The 16,994-nt window shown below is 39.3% G+C and overlaps 3 protein-coding genes across 6 annotated transcripts; 1 reads left to right on the top strand and 2 right to left on the bottom strand.

The window, feature by feature from the left end:
- Positions 1-305: 305 nt before the first annotated feature.
- On the bottom strand, positions 306-13,401 carry LOC108604498. 2 transcript variants are annotated; one of them, XR_001915350.1, is made up of 4 exons: positions 12,999-13,401; positions 8,873-9,045; positions 2,436-2,731; positions 306-365 (listed from the first exon to the last, which is right to left on the bottom strand). XR_001915350.1 is itself a non-coding variant. In XM_017993994.1 (3 exons), exons 2-3 carry the CDS (start codon positions 8,931-8,933, stop codon positions 2,586-2,588), a joined length of 207 nt encoding a protein of 68 aa, XP_017849483.1. In that variant the 5' UTR covers positions 8,934-9,045; positions 12,999-13,401; the 3' UTR covers positions 2,208-2,585. The 2 variants fall into 2 exon arrangements, 1 of the variants encoding a protein (XP_017849483.1); XM_017993994.1 differs by lacking the exon at positions 306-365 and having other exon boundaries at positions 2,208-2,731.
- Positions 4,915-7,381, top strand: LOC108604497 (protein I'm not dead yet 2). The gene is made up of 12 exons (XM_017993993.1): positions 4,915-4,954; positions 5,009-5,138; positions 5,207-5,323; positions 5,389-5,537; positions 5,602-5,716; positions 5,775-5,830; positions 5,885-6,010; positions 6,081-6,416; positions 6,484-6,578; positions 6,636-6,722; positions 6,778-7,109; positions 7,165-7,381. Exons 1-12 carry the CDS (start codon positions 4,947-4,949, stop codon positions 7,303-7,305), a joined length of 1,692 nt encoding a protein of 563 aa, XP_017849482.1. The 5' UTR covers positions 4,915-4,946; the 3' UTR covers positions 7,306-7,381.
- A 927-nt stretch (positions 13,402-14,328) lies between the features above and the next one.
- On the bottom strand, positions 14,329-16,392 carry LOC108602031. 3 transcript variants are annotated; one of them, XM_017990036.1, is made up of 4 exons: positions 16,257-16,392; positions 15,424-15,601; positions 14,717-14,902; positions 14,329-14,643 (listed from the first exon to the last, which is right to left on the bottom strand). In XM_017990036.1, exons 2-4 carry the CDS (start codon positions 15,449-15,451, stop codon positions 14,609-14,611), a joined length of 249 nt encoding a protein of 82 aa, XP_017845525.1. In that variant the 5' UTR covers positions 15,452-15,601; positions 16,257-16,392; the 3' UTR covers positions 14,329-14,608. The 3 variants fall into 3 exon arrangements, with proteins under 3 accessions (XP_017845525.1, XP_017845524.1, XP_017845523.1); XM_017990035.1 differs by having other exon boundaries at positions 16,261-16,392; XM_017990034.1 differs by having other exon boundaries at positions 15,424-16,392.
- Between the last annotated feature and the right edge of the window lie 602 nt (positions 16,393-16,994).

The following is a 16,994-nucleotide window of genomic DNA, read 5'->3' as shown; positions in this document are numbered from 1 at the left end:
TATATATAAGTATATATTTTTGGGTTGCAACAATTTGTCTACATTATAAATAACATTAGGTGTAGTTTGTTTTAAACATTTAAAGATTTCTTTTTTTAAAATAAAGTACACATTTTGTTCGTTTTGTTTGTAGTTTGTATGTAGTAGGTATGGTTGGTCCCTCTTTTCATGGAAAAAAAGAGTGTGCTGCATTCAAATAAAACTACATTTGTGGTCTCATCTATAAAGGGAATATAGATTTCTAATAGATTAAATGCATATGTTAGAATACACACGTACTTCAACGACAATAAAGTAATTCATTAATTTCGTTTCACTTTTCTTGCGCTTGGCAATTAGTGTGACAGCAACACTAAAAAGAAAAACTATAAAAATGGACGTAAATTACAGTTCACTACTTGTGTAAAAGGCTAGCCCAGCAGCTAACACGTAAAGTATTTGTGTTTGTTTGTGTGCACATGTACAGTATGTGTGTGTGTGTGTGGTGTAAAGTAGATTTAAAATTTCACAAGTCATTCATGTTACACAGAGCTTTAACCAACAAAAAAAAAGGATAAAAGTATAAAAATGCACTCTGAGGACAAAATTTGTGCTCCTGCAGTTTGCCCTGCGAACTAACAGACATTTTCCTTTCTTATGTCTGACATTAAATTTATTGTAGCTTTTAGTGTCTTGCTGCCTTTATGCTTTTCGACTTGGCAGGTTTAACGGGTAATTAGCAAACTTTATTTTGCGTTTGACTTTAAAGAGCGCTTTTTGATTAACGTGCGGTTTTTATTTATTGAGCTTCAATTATTAATAGCTTTTAAAATTAAAAGTTAAATTGCACAGAGTTTGATGATTGAGATCAAAGCGTTTTGCGTAAGAGAAGTATAAACCTTGTTACGGAAAATAATTGTCAATTTATATAATATATTTGACGGTAATAACTTGTTTGGCATTGCACACACCTGCAAGAAGTATTTTCGTCCTTTGCTACATAATTGATTGGGCCTCATAACAATTTGTTATCCGCATAATTTTGAAGTCGGGGTAAACTTTACCATTTATCAGTCGTTCGATACAGGATAACAGCATCCACATGCCAGTTAGGCTTCTCGTTAATTTTGTTGTTGTTTTGTTGTCAACTCTTAGGCGCACAGGCGTGTCCCAAAAACAAACCTGCTCCTAAAAATACGTTCCCTTACCCTGCCATGCATGTATGCACATATGTATTTAGGTGTGTAGCTTGTTAAGCTTCTAAGGAGATTAACATTTAGTGTATGTGTGTGTTTGGTTTGTGCGTGTTCTTGAGCCTCTGGAGCACATTTGTTTTCACATGCCCTGCGGTTAAAGTGAAACTGCCTTTAATGTGGAGCATATGCGCTAATTTAATGTCAAGTTGATTGTTGGGCATTCTTTTTTCTTCAGTTCTTATCTACGGATGCCATTTGCTCTCTTCAGTTTACAGTTTGCCCCATTTTATTTTCACACAATTGTTATGCGATTCTCCTTTTTATTGCTTCTTTGGCGCTTTGTTCGTGTGCAATGCATTCAGTTTCCGTTACTGTTTTTATTATCATAGCCTCAAGCAAACCCAAAAAAAAGGAAAGTCAAAAGAATGAAAAAACAAGCAGCTAGGCAATCGCCGAACGCAGTCGAACTTCATAGTACACTTAGTCAAAAGAGCAAAGTTTGATGCCATTTCAGACTCTTAAGGCTCATGCTCAATAAATTTTAAAGCCTTTACTCAGTCGAGCTTAAAATGCTAAATCAAATAAAAATTGATCAATTGATTTTCTTAAAAAGTTGTGGCAAACAGTGGGCAAACTTTGGCATGCCTCTCTTATGTTTTCAAATGTCAAAGTGTATAGTAAAATAAGAAAAGTCAGTCAAATGCTTGGTTCGTTTGTGCAATTTTTGTCTGTCTTTTTATTGTATATAGTATACTTGTGTGTGTTTGTATGTGGTTATCCCTCGGTTGGTTAAATGCTCTCACGCTGACAGTCAATTCTTAATAGCAGCAACAACAACAACAACAAGAGCAACTTGCATTGCTTGCATGCTTTATGTTTGTCTGCCACTCGAAATAATATAAAAAAAATCTTAAGGGGGAAATAGAAATTTGTGTGAAATCCCTTCGAAAAATATACTTATTGGCTTTTATACAAATATTCAATATAGTACTGAAAAGGTTTCTTGGAATCGTATTGGTAGCTCAAGGATATAAGGGATTATAGTTTTGTGCTCTACATTTGCAAATTGCTTGTCAGTTTTCTGTCAAAGTCAATACGAACCTTAACTATGGATATCTATTACGAAATGTGGAAAGAATGCTTAAACAGCATAAAATTTGAGTATATTTCAGCGCGTGTGGCAGCTGACATGTGTGTTAAGTATGAGTATGTGTGTGAGTGTGTGTGAGTGTGTGTTTGTGCTTATGAACCTCACCATACCAGGCCAACTAAATCGTCAACGTCAACATTGTTGCAACTGCAGGCGCGCTTGACATTTGACCTTGTAGGGCAGCTGCGCTATTCTTCTTTTTGTTTTTTGGCTGTTAAAATAATGTCAACAGCGCGTGTTGGTGTTGTTGTGATGCGGCTTTAGGCATTGATAAAATATTCACGCTTCTTGTGGCATTTCTCATACGCAATGTAGCACAGCGCAATGGTGATTAGAACCAAAATTGTTATGCCCATGATAATGCTGACCAATATAATTTCGTCGTTGATGCTCTTGTAGGAATGACCTGTACAAAAAAAAAACGAGAAAAGGAACAAAAGATTTAGCATAGCTCTTGACAAATGGCCTGCAATTATTTGTTATGTTTTTTGTTTTGTGTGTTGCCAACACGCTGTTGTTGAAAACTCTGGAAAATGACCACAACAGACGAGGGCTCCAATTTGTTTGTTTGTCAATAAACATTGTGTATTTTTTGTTGTTTCGTTCTCTCTCTCTCTCTCTGGGTCTCATGCATATTCAAGTGCAGCAAACAGAAAAAATGAAGCAATTCCTTGACAAATACAATGTTGTAAATATAAATGATGCTGCTATATATACAGCTGTATATGTTTGTAAGCAAATATATATGGCATGGGCATGTAACACAAAAATCTAACAAAGCACATAAAAAAGCGCACATAAAAAACATAAATTAGATTTGAAGCTCACATTTGATTTTTATAACGTGACTTAGAACAAAGCCTGCATGCACATATGTTTGTTATATGTGATTATTCTATGGAATATAAATGACAATAAGCCATAAAAAGCTTTCGTTATAGAAAATTCCAATTAAGTTTTTGCAGCTATAAAGAAAAGAACAAAAATTCAGCAAACTCCTGCTGCGTAGCTGTCAGCATGTGTCAATCATCTAAAAAGAGTTTTTCAGTTGAATACAATTAGAATTCTTAAATTTATTCATAGCAAGTGGCAGCTACGTCAACGTTTTAGATATCAAATTGCAAATTTTCAACGTGCTAACTTTTAGTAATTACTTAAGCGCTTAATGTTCATCGAAAGCCTACTCAACATGCAACTTGAACATTTCCTCTTCCTCTCTCTCTATGTGTAATTTAACACATAATCGATGAAGCATTTGACTTGAACTCAAGAGCAAATTCAACTCGTGTTTACAGCAGCAGCGCCTTAATGGCCCACACACATACATACATACGCACATTACGTATACGCACTGTGTGCATACCACGAGGGATTTGTTAATTAGCTGGCTTGAATTACGTCGCCAACTTGAGCCTAGCAACAATGACCTCACATATTAAATTGAAAGCCAATGAAGCGTTAAACGTGCTCGCCTATATAGTTGGAGTCGAGCAATATTTTAGCATTGATTGATTTGCTCTCTTGCCGGCGCCCCTTAATGTAGGCTACGCTTAGTGATTTACATATGTAAAGCTGAAAAGCGACTTCAACAAAGTTTTTTTTCTGCCTGAAGGCCGAGTCGACTTTTTTTTTATTTATAACGCTGCGGTAGCTGGACGTGAAATAATTTATGGCGTGGCGAGACAACAAAAATGATAAAACTTTTGCTGTCAAAACGCAAATTATGAAATAACAATCAAAATTACGATTCAGCATTTAATATGCAAAGCAATCTGCATACCTATACAAATACATATATACACACTCAGCTGTATGGCAATTGGGCTATTGGGCTGGCAAACAAACCGTGAATTATTAAGAATTGAAATATTATGTGTATCCTGGCAATGGCGTCATTATTATTTATAGATTAGTATATAAAAAAGATTGTTGAGGTGGCACGTGGGCAGCAGAAATTTGTATTGAATTTCGTTTATTATTTTTTGCGAACAGTTACAGTCAATAAAGCCATTTTGTATGCTCCATTAAGTGGATCTAAAATCAAGCAAACAAACGCACCTCCTCTCGCCCCTATGCATTCCAAGTGCTTGGCTTTTGACCTATTTTGTGGGCAATATTAAAGAATTTGCCACTGATTGAAACACTGCCAGTGAATTTGTTTGTAACGCCAACCCACGTCATGGCATTTTGGCTTTTGCTTTAATGCCTGTCAGACAATGCGACAGCTTTAATTTCCAATTTCAATTTACCAGCAAAACAAAAGGAGCAGCAGCGACTCAAGTGTTTTTTTTTTATATTCGTACACACCCTTGACTGTGGAACGGAAATTGTCAATTAAATGAAGTTCAAAGCGCAGCAGCATTTCAAGCGCAAACACACACACACACATACCAGATTCTTTATTTGTTTGTATGTAAATCAGCTTGTAATAAACTTTTGCTTTTGGGTTGAATAAAGTTGGCTTAGTTAACACTGTCTGACAGCATGAGAGCGTAAAAATGTTAATAACAATCTAAAACTCAACACACACAGACACATTACACACCCCGCATGCATACACACAAAATAATTAAATACGAAAATAATATTTCAAGTAATGTGGTGATAAATAAAATAAAATAATGGCAGAGTAAGTAAAAATAAAAAATTTGTATTAAATTGATAACCAACTTATGTCTCATAGGCAGGAGAAAATGCCTCCTGGCAAAGCCATTGGCGACTGTTGTAAGTTTCATTGGCGTGGCAAAGTCAGTATTTTGATACCCCTAATAACATTACCATTATTTACTCATGGCCTAAAAGAGAAAATGCCTGTGAGTAGTGCATATTTGCATTTTCTATTTCTATTGCACACAAACCGCAACTTTCTTACTATAATTAGGAATTTCTATGCTTGTATTTGGTTGCCAATATGGCCTTATACTGGATCACCGAGGCCATACCGCTCTATTTGACGTCACTGTTGCCTATAGTCTTCTTGCCCTTGTTTGGTATTTTGGTAAGCCAACTATATTCATATAAAGGTTTTAGCTCAATTAATTCAAATGCGCTTGCCGCCGCTAGGGGTCGAATCATGTTTGCCAATTGTATTTCTCGGATACGCTGGTCATGTTCCTGGGCGGTCTCATCATAGCACTGTCCATAGAGTACTGCAATTTGCATCAGCGCATAGCTCTGGGCACTATACTCATAGTTGGTTGCAGTCCCAGACGGTTAGTATGCATTTAACTATCAAACTCGACGCTCATTCGCATTCACATTCGCATCAACTTGCAGCTTGCACTTTGGCCTGACGGTGGTCACTTGCTTTATATCACTTTGGATATCCAATTCGGCAGCCACGGCCATGATGTGTCCCATTGTGAAGGCAGTGCTCACCGAAATGGAAGCCGTAAGACGCGTTTTTAATTTTTATCTTCACTTGTAAAATAACATAATTCTGTCTGCAGCAAAAAATATTCAAGGTTTTTAAGACACAAGAGGAGGAACCAGTCGAGGAGGGCGAGTGAGTAGCATGCAAAGCAACCAAACCATAACCAAACTTAATAATTTATTTTAGAAAACCACATCCTTCAACAATATCAATGTCTTTCTACTTTGGCGTCGCCTATGCTGCCACAGTTGGTGGCTGTGGAACGCTCATTGGCACCGGCACCAATCTGGTATTCAAGGGCCTCTACGAAACGTAAGCAATTGCAGCCAAAAACTTTTAGATAGACATTTCCATTTCCATTTGCATTTGCATTGCTTTGCAGTCGCTTTCCCGATTCAAAGGAGGTTGTGGATTTCCCCATCTACATGGGCTACGCTATTCCTATAGTTGTTATAGTTAATGTAGCGCTAGTATGGTTCTTTATGCAAATAACTCACATGGGTTTGTTCCGGCCGAAGAGCAAAATTGGTCAAGAGGTTAAGGCTGGCAGCGAGAATAAGGATGTGGTCAAAGCTGTGGTCCAGGAACGATACAAAAATTTGGGCAGAATGACTTGCCATGAGATTCAAGTGACGATATTATTCATACTCATGATTGTACTGCTCTTCACTCGCAAGCCAGGCTTTGTCAAAGGCTGGGGCGATTTCCTCAATGCCAAGTAAGTTTATCCTACGCTCAATCACTTGTTCATTTACATGTCAACCTGTTCCGTTCCCATTCCACAGAGCCATTGGCAGCTCAGGCGGCGTTATGTGCCCAGTGGTGTTGCTATTTATGCTACCCACACAATATACATTCTTCAAATATTGCTGCGGTCAACGTAAGTCTGCTGTATATTTAACTCTTGTTGATACTAATTTTTTTTAATGCTATGCAGCACCGTTCCCTGGTCGCACCATGGACGCGCTCTTGTCCTGGGTATTTGTGCACAGGAATACGCCATTTGGTCTTTGTTTTCTGCTTGGTAAGTCGCCGCTACTTCAATTGCCTATTCAACTAAATTGCACTTTTCGTTTCAGGTGGCGGCTTCGCACTTGCCGAAGGCAGCGTGGTGAGCGGAATGGCCAAGATGCTGGGTGATGGCATGAAGTTTGCCGAAACCTGGCCCCCCTATCTCGTAGTGGGACTAACAATTGTCATGGGTATATTTTGCACTGCCTTCAGCTCCAATGTGGCCATTTGCAATATACTCATTCCTGTGTTTTGCGAAATGGCGCTGGTTGTTAAGATTCATCCACTGCTTTTGACTATGCCCAGCATGCTGGCCATAAGCTTGGCCTATCATCTGCCGGTGAGCACACCGGCGAACGCCATCATTTGTGGTTATGCTGGCATCAAGACCAAATATCTTGTAAGTTGCTGTTTAAACTGGATGTATATATTATATATGTTGTGATTTTTAACAGGCTATAGCTGGCATAATTCCAACAATAATCGCAATAGCAGTGCTGTGGGTCAATGCGATATCCTGGGGATTCCTTATCTTTCCAGGCACAAAAGAATATCCAGAATGGGCTAAAGATTCTGAAACAACCGCAGCACCTTAAGCGTTACTCGTCTTATCCCATCTCAGCACATTCATGAAATAAATCAAACTGTTTAGTTACTTGTGGCCCCCCAAAAGCCTTCAAAGTCTCTTGCGTGTTAAGGCTTACAGATGGGCTTAGCCTGTTTGCCTTAAAGCTTTAATTTTGTGCAATTTCATGTTTCTACTGCGTATTTATCAGATTTAATCAAACACATTCAATTGTCAAGCTTAGCAAACAAGCACAATTGAAAATATCAATAATAAGCAACGACATGCCTTGATGCGCACAACCGGCATTAGGAAATAAATATTTATTTCAATTATGGCCAGCAAGCGAGACTGGGGACAACGAACGACAACGAAGCTCGGTTTGTGCTTTTGAATGAAACTAGGCATAGACAGCAGCAGGTAGCAGCCTTGGCAAACTACAGTTTGAGTGCCATAAATAATATCCATATCTATATATCTTTATGTTTGTAGATTCAGCACAATACACAGATAATTTACGCACAATTTGTGGCAATCAAAAACTATGAGAAACTTATTCTCAAAAGCACAGCATACAAAATAGAAAAGCTTAAGGCGCTGCTATTTTTTTTTGGGCTGCAGCCACAAAAGTGTTGGTAGTATAAGTATAAGTGCTGCCAGCATGTGGGCGTCCCAGCTGCTGGCATGAGGTTAGGAGCTTTGGAGGCGTTCATAAGGACATCAACTCACTTAGGGGCAGTTCGGGCCAGCACACACAGCCAAGAGTAACAAAACTTTATGCAAACAAAGCAAAAAGTCATTATACTTGGGCGACTGGAAACCTTGGCCTGCGACGCGCTGCTAAATCATTCATACGCATTATGCATGTGCATTTGGGCGCTGTCAATGAATTATATATGAAGTTTACCTGCAACTGTCTAGATCTGAGACTTTATGCCAGAGAGCCAAACTTTGTTATTGTAAATGATCTCAGCCAGCGTGCCAAAAAAGAGGACTCCCAGACACATTTCGACAGTGGACTCTCGGCAATACTTACTGCTGTATACGCGTATGCGTAACGTAACACAAATGTAATAAAGTCATGTGAGGGTGACGCACACGAGCGAGCGAGCGAGCGCAAGCAAATGTGAAAGTGAAGAGAAGCTCATAAAAACGCGCTTGTTGCCACACTGATTACATGTGAAAGCTTACGACAGAAGTTCATCAATATCAATGGAGGCGAAGACGTTAACATGTCGTCGGCATACGCCCGCGCCCCCCTCCCGGTGTTGACAGTTCGGCTTGCAGACAATAGACACAGGCAGCCACCCACAGGGTGCCCAAATATTGCCATAAAAAGATTCGCAGAAATGTTAGATGAAATTTATAAATTGAATTGAATGGCGAATTGATAAAGACAAGTCAATGTTGCGCGTTTTGTGTGGCAATAACTTTGATTTTTATATAACCACTGTCCAAAGCTGAGAGATTTGTTGAAAAGGTTAATTGGCATGCCAAATACACGGCAAGCTGCACAAGCTGTCACATTGTCTCATTGGCAGGGGCTAATTATGCTGCCAAGTCGTTCGTTCATTGCCATCGCATTTGGTGCTACTTACCACTGTAATAATTGCTGTCTGAATAACCGTATTTGCCGGCAGTTCTGCCGCCGCCAGCCATCTTATCAAGCTGTTATATTGCCCTTGGTTGCCGACGTAAACACAATGTCCTTTCAGAGCTGATTAACTGCTTAGTTTGCTCGTCTCGATCTGATAGCCTGTTGAAGCATTTGCTGTAAATTATGAAAGCAAAATTATTAATGTGCGTACCATACATCAAATCTGTGGGAGCAACACGTTTCTGCTCAGCTTCCAATTACAAAGCTTCAAAATCACGCCAATGGTTAAGAACAACAAAGTTACAAAGTCACGTTACGTATACGCAACGTCAGCCGCATTTTAATTATGCTATTACACACACACACGCACACACACACACACAGACGGGCGACCTTGTTGTGTAATTATGCATATAATTAATATGCATATAGTACCCATTTAATATTAACAAAATTGCTGGCACTTTCGAGCATGTAAGCAGTTCAAACAGCAACGAGCAATGCAAACAGGAACTCAAGCAAACGCCCTCAGGCGTGCCAGCAACAACAGCAACAGCACTAAAAATTTGCGTTCAATTTGTGTAATTAGTGAAAGTAGCTTGTGAGCTGAGTTATGTATACATATGTATGCTTTAATGGCCGTGGCAAACTAACAGGCTAGCCCTTTAGCACGTGCTGGCTTATAAAGCAATTCCGGGAATTGCATTTCGCACCATTTGAGGTTGCATTGTGCATTGAGTAAGTGAGTGAAAGTGAGTGGCTGTGCCTACGGCGCCTAATGAGACTGCTGCCAATGTGTGTGTGCCTTTGAGCTATGCTATGCACTATGGCATGCATACATGTACAATATGCATACATAATGAGTTTGCTCTGTGAATGAGAATCCTTTGCGGCTACAGCATATGATGATAATTTATTATGCTCGTCTAAGCAGCTTAGTTCTAGTTGAGCTAAAAGTCATGCATATTCATGCCACAAGGCTTGTAGCAGTTAAGCGCTAGTTTTCATTGCTTCAAGATTGCTTCTAATTATGTTTATAAATATATAAAGTACAGCCTTTAATTGGCCCAGCGAGCGCACAAATTATTTCGCTTTGCTAGACTTAAACAAAAGTTTACGCTTTGAACATTAATTGTTAGATCCTGCAGCAGTTTGTAAGCGCTCGACCAGCAAACGCCCACCTAGCTATCAATTTCTTAAAACTTTGCTTTAAATGTATATTGGACACAGAGTTGCTCGCTCGCCTACGCTCTCTCGCTCTAGCCTCAAATTTGATTACGCGCACCAGTAAAGTACCATGGAGACTAATTTGTAATTTCTGCACGTAGCTGAAGAAACTCGTTTACACACTGAAGAAGTCAATCTTCCTGTTGCTGCACTCTGCTCTCTATTGGCAAAACTTTGTGCTTTTGATGTCAACCACATGGATATAACGCATACCTACGCACACATGCATACGCATATGTAGGTGTGTGCATTTTAATAATGTAGAAATACCAATAGCATGCCATGCGTGCTTGAACGTCAATAAATGAAAGGACAACATCGAAAACAAATAAAGCACTTAACATGGACGCTGGTATTAACTATAATTTTGAATTTAATTTTTCATCATACAAAGTTTGAAACTCAAACAGCAAAAGTTGCCGGCATATGATTTATTTTTCATAGCGTGTTTTAATTAAAAAGAACGCAACAGTTCAACTTGAATTGGGTAAGTACGGCGTACTCTCAAGTTAAATAAGCTAAGTAATTTTTCAGCAGCACCCCGATTGACGTTGGCTACGTCCATGACACATAAAGTAAATAAAACTTGCAATACTTAAGCGTAAGTAGGCACATAAATTCTTTATAAGCTTGAGGTAAATATAGAAATAAATTTATAAATATTTGTAGAGCTTTCTTAGTGTCTTTTCAAGTACGTGCTTACACTAGAACGGCGCAGCGAAGTTTTCAACAGCTTGCTTTAAAAATCATTAAGCAAAGTTTTTAGCGTGCTTGGCAAAACAGGATGCCGGAACTTCAAATCGTGCAACTAAACCGCTAGCCAATAGCTTTGTCTCGCTCCCCTGCCCGTGCCCGTGCCCCTGCCTATGCCCGCTTTAACCACAGGCAACTGCAGCTGTTATTATGCCACGCCATGCACAGAATTCTCTCGTGCAGCGGGCGGGCTCAATCAGCTCCACTAATTTGCGTTGGCAACGTTGCTGGCTGACGTGTGCAACGTTGATTCTTGAGCTTGAGGCAGGGGCTAGTTAAACGAATGGCAACAACGGAGTATGCAAAGCTATGCGCGTAGTTTGCTTTAAACGTTAAGCGTTACGCAAGGTAAAGATAAATTTTATGTTGTGTCTGTTTGAATAATGGCAACAGACATTAAGTGCTAACATATGCTGGAGCAGACCACAAGCAATCAGAGTGCGGCTTATCCTGGCGCATGTTTCGTCTTCAAGTGTTCAAGTGTCAGACCAAAAACACGTAAATGGAACAGTAAAATTGTCGCCATCGCCATTGTATAGAGCTTTGCTGTTTGTATTTCGAGCTGTGTGCATGGCATATAAACAACAACATTGCTCTCATCCGTTTATCCGCTACAACATCCCGTCTGCCTGGGTCTGGGTCTGGGCTTGGGGCTGGGCCTGGCATGTGCGCACGAGTGGGGCCATTGTCTAAATTATTTTCTATAGCAAACATTTTACATTTAACGTTAAATTTGCACACCCTAGTCGCTCTCTACGGCAAACGTTTCAAAGTCCTTGTACGCTCCTGACAGGCGAAAAACAATACATCAATTTGGGCATGTTCGTTTGGCCAAGTTGCTTGACATTAGGCGATGATTCTTCTTCGTGATTGCCCTAATTGTCAAGTTGCCGCACACAGTTGTGTTGAACCCTAAATAAACTTATTACAATTATCAATAACTTTTGTTGCAGTTTGGCCATCAAACTGTAAAGTTTGAACTATTGTTTTAGTTTGAAATTTCTTAGAATTGACTCTATAACTGCCAAAATGTTTGCAAATCCTTTAAGCCTGTGCTCTCACTCTATCAATATAAATAAAAGGAATTAAATTTCATTTAAGCTGCTGCATCATAAATCATGCACACAATGTTTATGTGTGTGGGTGTATGTATAATTGTTTAATATTATTACGTGTGTGTGTGTGTGTGTGTGTTCATGTCAATCCCAACGTTTAACTGGAATTAATGAACGCTGTCAGCAAAGCGATAAGAGAGACGCGCCTGGATTTAGTTGCACAAAGAACACCAATTCCAATTTGAAATGATAATAAATTTTCCCTGATGAACACTTTTACACCTTCTGACAGACACCCTATGTATATGCATATAAGCTCTTAGCACTTGGGTTGCGCTGCTAATCTGTTGTATGCACTAGGGACTCTGAACTTTTCAAGCTGCCAGTTAGGATTAGTGTCGGACTTGGAGCTTTCATGTATTTATTAATTGCTCATGGGCTGCTCGCAGCCTTTGGAGAGTTAAGCCTTTTAGTTTATCAAAATCTGCTTAAATTTATGCACAAATGTAAGTAAATTTTTAACAGATTTAGAGGCTATAAAAACGTACGTACAGAATTTAACTTGCGGCTTAGCAGTTGAGCATTTTTTACAGCCTTGCATAAAGTTATAAAATATATAAGATATTTTAAAAGCTTAAAGAAAATACTGAAGACTTATGATTTATAGCTGTTGCACTGTAAACTTTTAATATGTGTAAGTAAACAAAAAGCGTTTTATTGCAACATAATCATGCTTCATTCATTTATCATTCATTTATGCAAAAAGCACCAAAGGCAAATGCTTTAAACTTTTCCATTTTATGGCATTACAAAAGGATGGTGTGAAAATGCCTCGAGCGGCTGGCCAAACAACGTTTTTGGTTAATAAAAAATGTATGTAAGAAACTGCCCCAAAGAGCAGCTTAACGGTGACCGTTAAATATTAATACTTCCACAAAAGAAATTTTTGATCAGAAAAGTGGCAACTACTGTTGAGGCAGAGGCTACAGCTGTTGGCACTCCCAGAGTTTTTGTGGAGCTGGTAATTGATTTAGATTGCCATATGGCTGAGGCCAGTAATAGTTGCACGCAACGGATGCTGTTACTACTTACTTTGGCTACAGTGTGTTGTGTCTGGTGAGCAGCTTTTGTTGTCTGGCGCTCATTAAATGTCTAATTAAGCCTTCAATTGAATTTACGCCAACATCGGTTGATCAATATGGCCACAAATTGCAGGCAACTCAACTCAAACCCCTCGATTGGGTTAAGACAGTTACTATCCTTTGTGTACTTTGCTGTTGGCCTTTGTTTGCTTAATCGTTTTGGGCCGCTCTAAGCCATTGGGCCAATATAAACACAAAAACAGGCGACACAAAAGCGCGCGAATTTCACCAAAGCAGACACACGCACGTACACGCCAAAACGCAAACGCACAGTATAAATTCAAGCCGAGTTGCTGTCCGGTTCGAACACTTTAATGTGGCGCCAAATAAAATGGCGAGCTCGTGCTCCTAGATTCTCGAATGCTCTGAATGCGCGCACGTTGCAGCAGCGGCAGCGTCTGTGCCATCTAACGGTATTTGTTATACTGATTGCCTCGTTGTTGGCCGCCAGATGAATGAACCAAAAAATTGCCAAACAACTTTGCATTGTCGTCTGTGTGAAGACGCGAAAAGTTCGAGCATGGACCACAAACACTATAGACACGAATACATACGCAACGTTGGCCGGAGCTTTTACTACGAGTTGAGCTTTTGTGGAGACGCTGAGCAACCCTCATGCCACAAAGCTCTACACGGCGGCTGCTGCTCCCTCTTTGGGGGTGGCTGAAGTGTTAACTGAAACTAAAAATTTTATGCCTCTTTGTAATTGTTATTTATTTCATAATTTCAAAGTTTTGCATTACTTTTTAGACTTTTATAAATAGCAATTTAGCCTGTAAGTATGCAACGTCTTAAAGACTGCGCCTACAATTTCAGTTAAGGCCGAGCTCTCTATACAGCAAACAATAATTCCATATTGCAGAAACAATTCTTTTGCTTCAGCTCATTGCGTATAAGAATTCAAGCTGCGAATTTCCAACACGTGATGCGCAGCGAACGGAACCCAATTGTTTATTTTGGATTATCTGTTGATGATTTGCTAAATGAGGCGGACGCTTTAATTCAATGACCAAAGCTAAACGCTGAGCAACAGCGAGATTAGAACTAATTCTAAATATTTTGTTCGTTGGGGTTAAAGCTGCTGATGATGAAGTCATCATTTTATTTAAACAATTATTGACGTTGTAATCCAGCTTGTTATCAGTGTAGAGCGTGATGGCTCCGTTGAGGGTTTTTTGATTGTTCTATGGAAATGAAATTCAGCAAACTCATTGAACTTGTTGTAAGTTCGTATATTACTTTATTAAATATTAAAAATTAATAATTACAAAATATATATATTATCATTATGTATTAAGTTTATGGTGGGTAAGGGGCTGTAGTTGTGGTTCTGGTTATGGTTGGTGCAGGGGGGAAAGACTTTAAAAAGGGGGGGCTAGAGTGAGAGGGCGTGTTTTGTATTTTGCTGCAGCACAACTTAAAAATATCACACACAAATACCACGCAATAAATGAATCGAATCCAATCCAATAACTTAAACTGTTGCTCATATTTCAGATTCAGCGCACGCGTCATAGACGATTTGGGTCTTGATATGTTTCGGGGGTAGAACGTTAGCATCTATGGACACTCCTTTTCGGCGATTTTCTGAAAGTCTGTCAAAGACAATAAGCCGATTATAAATTTGTTATTAGCCGACTTCGAGTGTGTGTGTGTGTGTGGACTTACTTAAGTGCTGCAAACAATTCTCCGTTTTCATAATGCAAACGTTTCGATATGTTCTGGTGGTGCCCTTGTCATCCGCTGCACAAATCACTTGGGTGGGCGACGTATCGCACTCCATGGCGCATTTGACGTTGGGATCGGGCAGACTCAGGCATTGCACCGTTGTCAGCGTCAGCGCACAGAGCGTCACTATAAATAGACAATAAGCACATACATATGTATTTGTTATTATTATTAGTTAGTTATTTAATCAGAAGGCGTATAAGTTATCAGAGCTTAGCAACTACTTAACGCTTTGCATACTAAACGCCAGCGATCAGAATGAGTGTGTGCCATGCCCATGCCCATGCCATGATATCATCAGCGTCGCCACCCCCAATCGGCTCCAATTATACGCCCATCGTTTTCACGACGCCGCCGTGTCTAGCATGTCATTGGCCGCCGCACTGTAGCGCAAAATTAAGAAAACCGGTGCGCATTTAGTGCGCCTGGGATTTGGTTTACATGGCCTTAAAACCTATAAATTGTAGCTTGGCTCAGTTGCAGTATCAACCTTTATATAGGTCAGTTCCTTTAACTCATTTATTGATAATTTATTTATTGAAATTTGCAATTCTTATTGTAAACAACTAAATGAATAACAACACTAATCAGCAGCACTTAAGCCTTGATAGATTTAATAAAAAAACACTTTTCCAAATATTACTTACATGCTAGCAATACTGCAATCAGCTTCATTTTGTTGCCAAATATATATTTTTGATTTAGTCTGGCGTTGGTTTTTCTTTTGTTTATTTTACACGTTCGCTTTCGCTTTGATCTGTCGCACACTAGTTTCAATCTTGAGTCTGTTAGTTTATTGGCTGCGCAAATTGTCACTGAATATTCCTGTGCATAAAAATATGTTTCAATTGCATTGATCAGATTTCATAAACACAAAACAATTTAGCAAGTTTTTGTTAGTGTTGGGTTGATAAGGTGTTGTCACTGAACTTCAGACACGTGTGTTTAGTTGATATTGTTGATGTATATGTGTGTGCGTGTGTATGTTTATTTTTATGTTTAAATATTTGTTTAAAGACACATCACATCGCTGATTTATACGTTGTAGTATATATGTTAAAATATATTCGCGCACGATTTCCGTTTGCTCTCTCGACGAGGCCGCCACAGCACGCGTCCAAATGTGAACTGAAACTAAAAACTAAAGCACCGCGCAAAGATATCCTCGAGGGCCAGCAAGCGTGGAGGCGTTAGAGGAGTGAGCTGAGTAGAGCTGCTGCGACTGAGCTGAGCTGACTAACTGACTGATGAGGACTGGACTGGGACTGGGACTGTGATTGTGACTGGGATGCTGGGACCCTGTTTGCTGTCTGCCGCTTGCTGTTAGATACAGATACAGATAACGTATGTGTATGTGTATGTGTACGTGTCTGTGTGTCGTATATGTGTCCGTGTATGTTTGCTGATGCTGTTACTGATACACACAACGCGTTCGATTTTCAATTTTGTGTTTGGGGCTTTAATAATCAATCAAAATCACCGACTGTCCGCCGACTCTGACTCTGAACCGCTGAATCTGACTGTGGCTATGGCTATCTTGGTTGGTTGCCTGACTGGCTGGCTGGCTATCGCGGTCGCTGTCGTCTGTTGTCGTAGCACACACGAATGATGTTCGACCGCACAGTGTCTGTTAGTTTTATACAATTTTTTCATGCTAAAATGATTTACGCTCGTGTCGTCGTCTTCAGTTTTCTTTTCGTTTGCTTTTATATACATATATATATATATACACTTTTCTGTATTTGTGTGTATAATTTTTTTTCCTCTCTTTTTGTTGTTGTTACTGATGCTTCTGCTGGCTGTGGTACATCGATCGAATCGCGATCGTTTGATCGATAGCTCTGTAGGCGGGTCACGCGTCGTGTTGTCCACTGTGCGCTGGTGGAATCTATAGATGTACATATGTATATATAATTCGTATATTTTATGTATGTATTTATGCAGTCAGTCGTCACAGCAGAAATTTTGAAAGATTTTATTGCTAAAATGCTGTGCGATTTATCGTTAATTGGTTCACGTTCACGTTTCGTACAAAATTCAATCGTCCGTCTGGTTTTTGGGTCGCGGCACCTTTAAAATTTCATCAGAAAATAAAACCTCAAGAATTTAGAAAATTTGCTACACCGCTGGCCACGGTTCAATCCTCTCACTAAGAGCTCTAAGAGTTTACTTTGATGATCAAATTATTTTTTTTTTATTCGCAAACTTTTATAATTTA

Source organism: Drosophila busckii, chromosome 3R (assembly GCF_011750605.1).
Source record: "Drosophila busckii strain San Diego stock center, stock number 13000-0081.31 chromosome 3R, ASM1175060v1, whole genome shotgun sequence".
Lineage (NCBI taxonomy): Eukaryota > Metazoa > Arthropoda > Insecta > Diptera > Drosophilidae > Drosophila > Drosophila busckii.
This window is presented reverse-complemented; position numbering and strand designations above follow the sequence as displayed.

Excerpts from the sequence above, each read along its gene's own strand:
- LOC108604497 (XM_017993993.1), top strand. Across the intron at positions 5,324-5,388 it reads TGCCCTTGTTTGGTATTTTG|GGGTCGAATCATGTTTGCCA; the intron begins GTAAGCCAACTA and ends TGCCGCCGCTAG. Across the intron at positions 6,417-6,483 it reads GGCGATTTCCTCAATGCCAA|AGCCATTGGCAGCTCAGGCG; the intron begins GTAAGTTTATCC and ends CCCATTCCACAG.
- LOC108604498 (XM_017993994.1), bottom strand. The coding sequence starts at position 8,933 with ATGGCTGGCGGCGGCAGAACTGCCGGCAAATACGGTTATTCAGACAGC. Across the intron at positions 2,732-8,872 it reads AGACAGCAATTATTACAGTG|GTCATTCCTACAAGAGCATC; the intron begins GTAAGTAGCACC and ends TTTTTTGTACAG.
- LOC108602031 (XM_017990034.1), bottom strand. The coding sequence starts at position 15,451 with ATGAAGCTGATTGCAGTATTGCTAGCAT. Across the intron at positions 14,903-15,423 it reads GATTGCAGTATTGCTAGCAT|TGACGCTCTGTGCGCTGACG; the intron begins GTAAGTAATATT and ends GTCTATTTATAG. Across the intron at positions 14,644-14,716 it reads GAATTGTTTGCAGCACTTAA|ACTTTCAGAAAATCGCCGAA; the intron begins GTAAGTCCACAC and ends TGTCTTTGACAG.